Here is a 10,048-nt window from a genome sequence, read left to right as displayed (position 1 = left end):
TTAATTATTTTTTAAAAGGTGTTTTCCAGACTCCAGACACAAATATACAGCTAAGTAGTTTGGTGCTACTTATCGATAAAAATTGTGGTAGAGTGACAAGTATCCTTTTATTTTTGATAGAGATTTCAAAAAAATTGTGATAGAGTAATAAGTACTCTTTTATCCTTAACTAGAGATTTTGAGTTTGAATTCCCTTGAATACAGAATTGTCTTATTAAAAAACTATTTACCTTCTAATATAAAAATTTTCCGTACAAATTTAAATTTAGTTGAGTATCAAAATTCACACGAGACCAAAAGGGGAAATTTGGTCGCTAGTTGCTATTTTACATTTGTTATACATTTTCAAAAGGTGGAACCCACTTCAAAGTAGCTCTAATTTTTTGGCAGAAACTAAGGACACAAATGTAAAGAAGATTATCAATTTGTAACTATAATGAAGTTTTTTTTTTTTCTTAGCAGAGTTAAATAATGTGCTTATGAAAAAATAATATTGTAGTCTTTTTGTTGTAAAAAAAATCAAACAAATTTTATTGATTTTTACTTAAGGATCTTTTTTTTAAAAAAAAAAAAACAAAGTGCAAAAGAGTTTCTGCAAATAGTTCATACAAGCACAGCCGCTTTCAGTTCTTGAAGAGGAAAAAACTTGAACAGAAACTCAAAAATGCCGCCCAAATCCGCACAAAGCAAACCGTACTTCTTCTACGGCCACCGGAAACCTACTCAGCATCGTCCCACAGTTCAAGGAGGCCTTTTTTCCAATCGCCAAACCATAAACCCAAACCGCACCACCAAAAACTCACCTTCCTCTGTTACCCAAGGTGATTTTCAGCTTCAAAAATGGGACCCGGATGGAGTTTCGGGTCAACAATCCAGAGACCCATCTCAGGAATTCTTCTCTTTAGCTCAGCGCCTATCACCAATTGCTAGGTATATAGTGGATTCATTCAGGAAACATGGGAATTGGGGTGCACCCCTTTTGGCTGACCTTAATAGTCTACGAAGGGTCACTCCTAAGCTTGTAACTGAGGTTCTCAAACACCCTAATCTTGATCCCAAAATTTCCTCCAAGTTCTTCTATTGGGCTGGTATATTCAAAATTCACCCTTTTTACTTTTTTGGGAATTTGTTATTTGTGTCATTATTTTCCCCTTCTCTGGGAATTTTATATGATATCCAAGATTGTTGAATGTGTTATGTTTTCACTTTGAAATGGGAATGTTGTAACTTGTACTGCTATTTTTTGTCTAAAAGTGGGTGGCAGAGAGGTATTGGTAAGACCTGTGTACACTTTAACCTCCCAGACCCCACTTTGTGGGATTTCACTGGGTTTCTTGTTGTTGTAGTCTAAAAATGGGTCAAGCTGGCACAAAAAATCGAAAAGGCTAATTTTTAAGGGACAGGGAGAGTCTATAGATGCAGTAGTGTGACCTTGAGGCAGTCAAACACCACAATTGTCATGGAATTTTACTGGACGGGGAGAGTATATAGATGCAATTGTGCGATTTTGAGGCAATCAGACACTACAATTGTCATGGTTTTGATCTTTTCGCAAGAGTGTTGTGCCTTAAATTTGTCTATATACAAAAGATGAAGTCACTATGCATTTTGTTATTGTTTTGTTCACAAGAAAAAATGAGCAAAATGAATAGACAAATTGATGATGATCAGTGTTGTGCTTGTATATGTGTATCTTCTTATCCTTATAATGTTATCTTAACAGGAAAACAGAAAGGTTACAGGCATGATTTCTCTTGTTACAATGCCTTTGCTTATGGTCTGAATCGGGCGAATCAATTTCGGACAGCTGATCAGGTTCCTGAGCTGATGCATATGCAAGGAAAGCCACCTAGTGAGAAACAATTTGAGATCTTAATCAGAATGCATGGTGATGCTAACAGGGGTCTTAGAGTATACTATGTTTATGAGAAAATGAAAAAATTTGGGGTAAAACCAAGAGTATTTCTGTATAACAGAATAATGGATGCTTTGGTTAAAACCAATCATTTGGACATGGCTATGTCAGTTTATGATGATTTCAAGAAGGATGGGTTGGTGGAGGAAAGTATGACTTTCATGATCTTGATAAAGGGCCTGTGCAAGTTAGGACGGATGGATGAAGTGTTTGAGCTTTTGGGTCGGATGAGAGAGAATCGTTGCAAACCAGATGTGTTTGCTTACACAGCAATGGTAAAGATATTGGTTGCAGAGCGGAACTTGGATGGTTGTTCAAAGGTTTGGAAGGAGATGCAGCAGGATGCAGTTGAACCTGATGTTATTGCTTATTCAACTTTTATTGCTGGTTTGTGTAAAAATAATCAAGTTGACAAAGGCTATGAGTTGTTCAAGGAAATGAAACAAAAGAATATTTTGATAGATAGGGGGATTTATGGATCTTTGATTGAATCGTTTGTAGCAAATGGGAAAGTTGGTTTAGCTTGTGATTTGCTTAAAGATCTGATAGAGTCGGGCTATAGGGCTGATTTGGCAATCTATAATTCCATTATTGAAGGTCTCTGCAATGCAAAACGAACAGATAGGGCCTATAAACTTTTCCAAATCACAGTTCAAGAAGATCTTTGTCCTGACTTTTCCACTGTGAAGCCCATATTGGTGTCTTATGCAGAGTCAAAGAAAATGGATGAAATTTGCAAATTGCTTGAGGAACTGCAGCGATTAAGCCATTGCATTAGTGATGATTTATCCAAATTCTTCACATATATGGTAGAGAAGGGTGATAGGATTATGATTGCTTTAGAAGTCTTTGAATATTTGAAAGTAAAAGATTATTGCGGTGTTCCAATATATAACATTCTTATGGAGGCGCTCTATCAGAATGGCGAGGTGAACAAGGCACTCACATTGTTCTCTGAGTTGAGAAGTTCAGATTATGAACCTGATTCATCAGCTTATAGCAATGCCGTCCAGTGTTTTGTAGAGGTCGGAGATGTACAGGAGGCATCTATTTGCTATAACAGAATTAAAGAGATGTCTTTGATTCCCTCAGTTGCTGCATATCGTTCTCTTGTCATAGGGCTTTGCAAAATAGGACAGATTGATCCAGCTATGATGCTAATTCGTGACTGCCTAGGCAATGTGGCGAGTGGCCCTATTGAGTTTAAGTGTATTCTCACTATTATTCATGTCTGTAAAATGAATGATGCCGAGAAGGTAATGAAAGTTCTTGATGAATTGCTCGAAGAGGGCTTTTCTCCTGATAATGCTGTATATTGCGCTGTAATTTATGGCATGTGCAAACATGGAACAATTGAAGAAGCACAGAAAGTTTTTGCAAGTATGAGAAAGCGAAAACATCTTACTGAAGCCGACTTAGTTGTTTATGATGAGATGCTTATTGACCACATGAAGAAGAAGACAGCAGACTTGCTGTTGTCTGGGTTGAAATTTTTCGGTCTGGAGTCAAAGTTAAAAGCAAAGGGGTGTACTCTTTTAGCAGGTTGAAGAAATGAAAATAGGTAATAAATCATAAAAATGTTGATCATTTGCACTTGTATGTGATATGAAGCTGCAAGGTGCCTGCTCTATTTAGGTGGCTTTTGAAGTTTTCGTAACTTGAGTTTGCAGACTCATTTTTAAATTTTTGGAAAAGAATTGTTGTGGTTTGGATATTTTTATAAAAAAGGAAAGCGTTAATTTTTTCTAAAAGATTTTCACACTTACTTTTCAATCTTCCATTTAACTCAAAAACTAGTTTTTGCAGTTCCTGAGTTTTTGAAAGATTTGACAATTTAAGTTTGGAAATTTTCAAAATTATTTTGCAAAAACAGGTCATCAAATAAACGCTTCCTCCAAAAAGTCAAACTGACTTGGCGAACCTAATTTTTGGAGAACATCAAACAAATGCCACTTTCAATTTTTCACTGTTTCCCACAGGTTATTACTTCAACTTTGCAGGTAGCTTGGTGAACAGTTTGTCGGTAGTTGTTGAAGGGGACCAATCTATCGCACTGGAAGAGTTCAAGTGCATATTCTCATTGAGAGTTGAAAGACTACTCCGATGCTGTTTGAAGGTATCTTTCAACTTATGATTGTGTTATTCGTTACTAACTGAATCAGGCTTTACATGGCAAAAAGAAAAGCAAACCCTTTGTCTGGAGACTAGAGGAAAGAAGGGAAATGTACCTAAATTTCCCTTTGTTTGTTTCAAGGGATTTGGCAGAAGATGGATGACATTTTAATTTTGGAGTCCACTATTTAATCTCCTATTTCCCTCGTCTTCCATTCTTGTACTTTTTCTTTAACATCGGTTCTTATCTTTATCAGCTTGACTCATCTACCTCATGCAGCTTGTCCAGCTTACAAGCACAAGTCACCAAGGTAATCTTGATCGCCAAGACTGGAGCGGATGGAGTAACACCAAGTGTTATGATTATGACTCAAACGTGAGAGCTGCAGGTTATTACTCCTATCCGTTGCTTCTTACTATACTTTTCTTTTTGCTTTCCATATCTCCTTAGCTTCCTGACATAGGAAAATGGAAAAGTTGATTTGGCACTCTGTTGGCTTAAATGACCTTGCCATGAAGTCCCGGTCTAGCAGACATTTATGAATTCTGCCAGTGTAGCACTATCTAATAACCAGTTTAGAAAAACTGCCATTTGGTTATAATTAAAAGAGTACATATAATAAGTTCTTTTCTTTTTGCAGGTATTGGTGAAATTCAGTAATTATGCAGAACATGTCCATATTGATAACAGAAAGTTGGGGATTGCGCGTTAAATGATTTTCTTCCTCCAACTACATTAAATCTCGCTAGATTGCGATATCTTAAAGTTTTGGTTCAGGTTTGGGGTGTCTTAAGATTTAGATGGAGAACTACTCTGATATCTTGGAACTTATTCTGATAAACAAGGTTGAAACCCTGCTGGCTGTTACTTCACAATTTTGACCTATTTTTTTAGCAATAAAATAGAAATATTGAGGTTCTGAATCCATCTTTTATTCAAGTAGTGTAAAAAGTACATCTCAGTAGTTTGATCTTTCTTTGAACAAAATACAGCAAGTAGTTTTCCAAGAGTAGTACACTTTGCAAATTGAGCAATATTACCTCTAAACAGTAAATTGATCAGAAGCAAGAGTAACAAGATCCTAGTTTTAATTAGTAACCTAGAGCAAGTAGTGAATAACAGATATGAGACCCAACAACATTTGTGAAATTATAAATCTACTATTATATCAATGATTTTGAATACAGAAAAGGGGAGTAGGTACTAACTAAAACTCATCAAATGAATATTAATGATATACTACTATTATTAATACTCAAAATCTTCTCCTACTCCAACATTACGATCCTTCTCTTGGCTTCCTTTTGCTCTGCAGACCGTTCCTCAAATTTCCTTTTACTTGATTCAAAATCCGTCTTCTTCAAGCCTTTCATCTCATTCTTACGCTCCTTTGTTCCTAATTTTTCATCAATATCCTCTTTCAACATACCACTCTTTTCTTCTTCTTTATATCTTCCCGAATTCATCAATCGGTTCAACATCCTATGTTTATGCTTATCCAACTGCGTTGGATACTTGACTTCAGCAACAGTAATCGCAAATTCAATCAAACTGAAAATATCGTCTGGTTTTTTCTTTATTGAAAATTCATTCATAAACATTTTTTCTAAATCCACACGTAAAACTATTTTAACCATGATGTTTGTTCTAAGTTGTAACCCTAAAATATATTTGTGAGTAATGGTGAGACTTTAGCATCACATTTATAGGGCATATGTTTTTCCTAAACCGACCAGAATTCGGAATCCCATTTCCTCCAACCTACCGCCACACGAAAATAAAAAAGTTTCCTAGTATCTTTTTATCATTAAGGAAACTATTAACTTTTTATATTAATTTCTATTTTGTTTTCAAAACTGTTAAATAAATTGGGAAATCCTAGTTATATATGGAAAGTCAAAAAATGCTTTCTTTTATTCAAATATGTTTTAAATACTTTCATTGTTAATTATGGTAACTTATTTTACTTTTTACGTGGTTTTTAAACATGTCAGTTTTTTTAAAAAAAATATGAAGATTCTATTTCTTAATTCACATCGCAAATTGATTATTTTATCCTTCGCGCTTTGAATCGGGTCACATAAATTAAAATAAAGGAAGTAGTAATTTTTTGAAACTAAATAAAGAAATTAAGAAAATCAATTAAAACGAAATCTTAGCATGAATTTAAAAATTGTGGTTAGTACCTAGCAATAGCTACAAAAATTTGAATCCATGCCTATCTACGAATTCATAAATCTTCTTAGCTATGAAAATTAAATTAACAAAGCTAATTCCTCTTTTTTGTTATCATTGGTAACAACTGTGACAATAATTAATTAAATAGCTACAACTTTACTGCTATAATATTCCGTCCGTTCTATATTACTTGTCCATATTACTTAAAAAGAGTTGAAGAATAAATTACTAAAAATACCTATATGTAAAGGGGGAAGTGGACAAGTAATATGGAACGGATGAAGTAAAATTTTATAGGTGGATCATAAGTTTTTGTTTCTTATTGATAACCTCAAAATGGATTCTATAGTCGAAGTTGGCTCTATCTTAGTAAAATAAATAGCTCTTCATACACATATATTGTTATATTTCGAATTAGTCACAGAAAGTACAAAAAGTGTTGGTGAATAAAGACATTTTTTCTAGCCAATTATGATAAATAGTGAAAGGACAAAGTGCTAAAGAAACCACTCTGTAAATTATCAATTCACCTTAACAAATAAAGACTACTTAGATGAAGGTTCAACTTCCCGTTTGGGTCGATTGCGTGTACGAGGAGTTGCAGGTTTTTCCTCTAACGGAGTGACTGCACTGCCATCATCTTCCTCACCTTCTGCTATTGTTTCATTTACAGCAAGCTGTCAATTCAACAAGAGAAGTAGAATTAGACTCAAATCAAAATTTTATAATGTGCACGCAACGATTTCCTCAGGAAGTCTGTAAGTATGAATTACTTCAAAATAATCTCATTTCTTTCTCTTCAATTGTTAGGCATATAAAAGTTAAAAGGCCAGAAGAAGAATCCATAAGTGTGATAAGCAACCCTAAAGAAAAGGGAGGGGGTGGCAATGGGATGAATTTGAAATGTACTGCTCAAAAATACCAATTACTACAAGTGATAAGTAACAATGAGTCAATGACCAAGGTAGGGCACAAATAACTGAAAAGCAAAGTTTTCAGCAAATGATGTGATCGAAGTTTACGAGGGAACATTTTATCAGTATTTCTTTTTTTTGTAGCTTATAATGGGTGCAGGGTGCATACATGTTCGTGAGCATGCTGCAGGTCTCTGTGTGTGTGTGTTTCTTGCATGAATTCAACTCCAATTAAAGGACATGACGCCATTTCAATTTCTTAATGATTGATATGTTTCTTCTTTTCTTCCACCTCCAATTATATACTCAACTGGATCTATAAAATCGTTTAACTCTGATGTCCCATTTAAATCACATTGTTCATATATGCCAAAGATATGCATCTTTTAATTGTAAGAAACCACCAATTTCTAGGTGTCCAACATGTGTCATGTATACAACATAAATCTTTGCCGTCTTTTTACTTCATAAGAGATTAAGAAGTGTATGATAGGTCTAAACATTATATGTCTATAACTCTTATTTACCATTAAATCAGAGTATGCACTGGGGACCTTCAATGCAGTGGTTGATGTCGTGTCTAGGGAGATACAAGCATAAATGCATTAATTCTTTCAAAGAGAAACAAGTTATAAGTCAACTCATGAACACTCCCCATAACAACTCATAGACGTTAGCCCCCTTAGTACTCCTTGTGTGTCAGAAATATGAAGTGAGTGCAGCATAAAAGAATGGGACCTGGATCGATCAATTCTATGGCGAAGCATCTGGAAAGTAGATTATGTTGTTGAAAGCCTAGCTTATCCTAGTATGGCATTTAAGTATTCCCTAATAATGATCATTCCTATTAGTTTTACTCATACTGACTACTCCATGAAGGGTTTGAAAATTCAAATGTTATAGGTGCAAATTGCACAAAGCTTTGACATATGTAGTACTAGTTTTCTCATGCAGCAAATATACATGTCCAACCTAAATTGACTTAGCAGAGCCAAACTGTTATCAGTTTCCTCCTAGCAGACATTCTACAAAAAGTTAAAGACAACATCAAGTTATGCTCACTCCGCTCAATATTCATTTGCTTAGCATGATCACTTGATATAATGACATTTCTAATCATCTAGGAACATCTTACACCTATCGGTTTTCCTTGCCAAGGGAATTACTGATGCCTTGGTACTTCATGCCTCATAGAACTATGCTAAAAGGCTACAGTTCCAATTCAGGGGAAAATCCATAATGCTATGTCCATATAAATCAAGTAGCATGATCCACTCTAGAAAACAAACAGTTAGACAACGAAAAAATCACAAAACAGAAGATAGCCCATATCAGCATATGTCAAGTGTCAACCAAGAGCCCATGTCATCATACTGTCAAGTGTCAACCAAGAACTGCCTGTCTGAAAGTGGTGTTTGGCTTACATTTTGCAAGAACTGAATTTTTTAACTCTAAAACAAAACCCATCTAAGCTTTTCCAGTAGCATTTGCATTGTTATGCCAATAATAAGCCTGCCTAGCTTTAGCGGAGTTGATATAGCCTAGACTGTTAGCATCTTTTTCTGGCGATATATTCATAAGTTCCCTCCCTTGTTCTAGCTCTCACTTCTATCCACTTACCCTCCATTACCCCCACCCCTCTTCCCCACTTTACAGACCAAACTTATCTCACCAGTCGCCAGCAAAAGAAAATAAAGTATACTTTTCCTACAACCATAAAACCTCCAACCTCTCCGATGAAACTTTAACTTGATGAATGTCTTAAGCATTGGCAACTAATACAAATCTAACAGAACAAATCAACACTAAAAATTTCTTATCATAGAACAGAGAACGATAAGCAAAGTCCAAGAGAGAAATTTTCACCTAGACACTCAAATTTCATCAATCCCCTCCCTCCACCCAAGAAATCATCCAAAACCTATAAAATGTTGATGTTAGATCCTTCCAGCCACAATTTTCCTTTACTTCACTTCCAAAGACTATATTCATTAATAGGAACATTTCATAAAGTTTTACTACATCTCGTGTCGAATAAAAAATCAAGGAAACAAGAGAGAATGAGCCTAATGGAAAAAATTACTTGAGTCACCCAAGGGTGCAGCCTAGTGGTCAAATATGTGGGTCGAGCACCCTCGTTCAAAACACTAGGTGCAGGGGCGGAGCCACCCTTTTCCGGATGTCAAACAACACCCCCGTCACCCAAAAATTACGAGGTAGAATTTTGGTTTAATAAATATTTATACAAGTATGGACACCTCTTAACTACACAAGTTGAAGGTTTAGTCTAGTGGTAAAGCGATTGCCAAAAAACATTTTTGAGGTCGCAAGCTATCCCGGAAAAAGGAAAGGACAAAATTGCTTTGGGGCAAATGGGATTATGTAATTTACCTCTTCGAGAAATTTCTGGTCGAGGTTATCAGCAACACGGGCAGAAGTGAAGATGGTGATAGCAAGGAGAGAAAGTGGAAATATCAAAGCAAATATATAACTGCCCGAACTTATTCCACCTGCGCGAGTCACCACTGATAAGCCTCTGCTCTTCTTCTTCAATTTCCGGCTCTGCAATTGAAGAATACGTGAAGAAGAATCCACAAACAGCTGCTGCTGCTGCTGCTGTTGCAGTTGGTTATTGAATCGGAGGAAAGTAGAAGAGGAGAGCGAGTTGGAAAGTATCATACTCGCCACCACTGGTTGGTTGAAATTTCAGTTCGTTATCGTTTCTTTATTTCTTTTACCCCTCTAAAAAGACATTGGCGCAAATGATACATTACTCACTTCACTTGTGGTTTTAGAGAGTGTAAAAATATATTAATATTGTAATTTTTAATTTAAATAAATATATTGAGATATTTTTTAAAATTTCTGATCTTAAACTCTTAAATATGTAATGCGGAAACTTAGGGGGGGGGGGGGAGGTGGAAAGAA

At 35.5% G+C, this 10,048-nt stretch overlaps 2 protein-coding genes across 4 annotated transcripts; one reads left to right on the top strand and one right to left on the bottom strand.

The window, feature by feature from the left end:
- Positions 1 to 575: 575 nt before the first annotated feature.
- On the top strand, positions 576 to 5,711 carry LOC102591649 (pentatricopeptide repeat-containing protein At4g20740). 3 transcript variants are annotated; one of them, XM_015307850.1, is made up of 5 exons: positions 576 to 1,088; positions 1,724 to 3,476; positions 3,916 to 4,031; positions 4,308 to 4,403; positions 4,669 to 5,711. In XM_015307850.1, the coding sequence occupies exons 1-2, from the start codon at positions 665 to 667 to the stop codon at positions 3,460 to 3,462; spliced, it is 2,163 nt and encodes a 720-aa protein (XP_015163336.1). In that variant the 5' UTR covers positions 576 to 664; the 3' UTR covers positions 3,463 to 3,476; positions 3,916 to 4,031; positions 4,308 to 4,403; positions 4,669 to 5,711. The 3 variants fall into 3 exon arrangements, with proteins under 3 accessions (XP_015163336.1, XP_006345374.1, XP_015163335.1); XM_006345312.2 differs by having other exon boundaries at positions 4,308 to 4,416; XM_015307849.1 differs by having other exon boundaries at positions 3,895 to 4,031; positions 4,308 to 4,416.
- Positions 5,712 to 6,576: 865 nt separating this feature from the next.
- Positions 6,577 to 9,897, bottom strand: LOC102591318 (uncharacterized). The gene is made up of 2 exons (XM_006345311.2): positions 9,512 to 9,897; positions 6,577 to 6,883 (listed from the first exon to the last, which is right to left on the bottom strand). The coding sequence occupies exons 1-2, from the start codon at positions 9,797 to 9,799 to the stop codon at positions 6,752 to 6,754; spliced, it is 420 nt and encodes a 139-aa protein (XP_006345373.1). The 5' UTR covers positions 9,800 to 9,897; the 3' UTR covers positions 6,577 to 6,751.
- Positions 9,898 to 10,048: the final 151 nt, after the last annotated feature.

Source organism: Solanum tuberosum, unplaced genomic scaffold, assembly GCF_000226075.1.
Source record: "Solanum tuberosum cultivar DM 1-3 516 R44 unplaced genomic scaffold, SolTub_3.0 scf00068, whole genome shotgun sequence".
In the NCBI taxonomy this organism is placed as follows: Eukaryota; Viridiplantae; Streptophyta; class Magnoliopsida; order Solanales; family Solanaceae; genus Solanum; species Solanum tuberosum.
The sequence above is the reverse complement of the archived record's forward strand: the minus strand, read 5'-3'. Positions and strand labels throughout refer to the sequence as shown.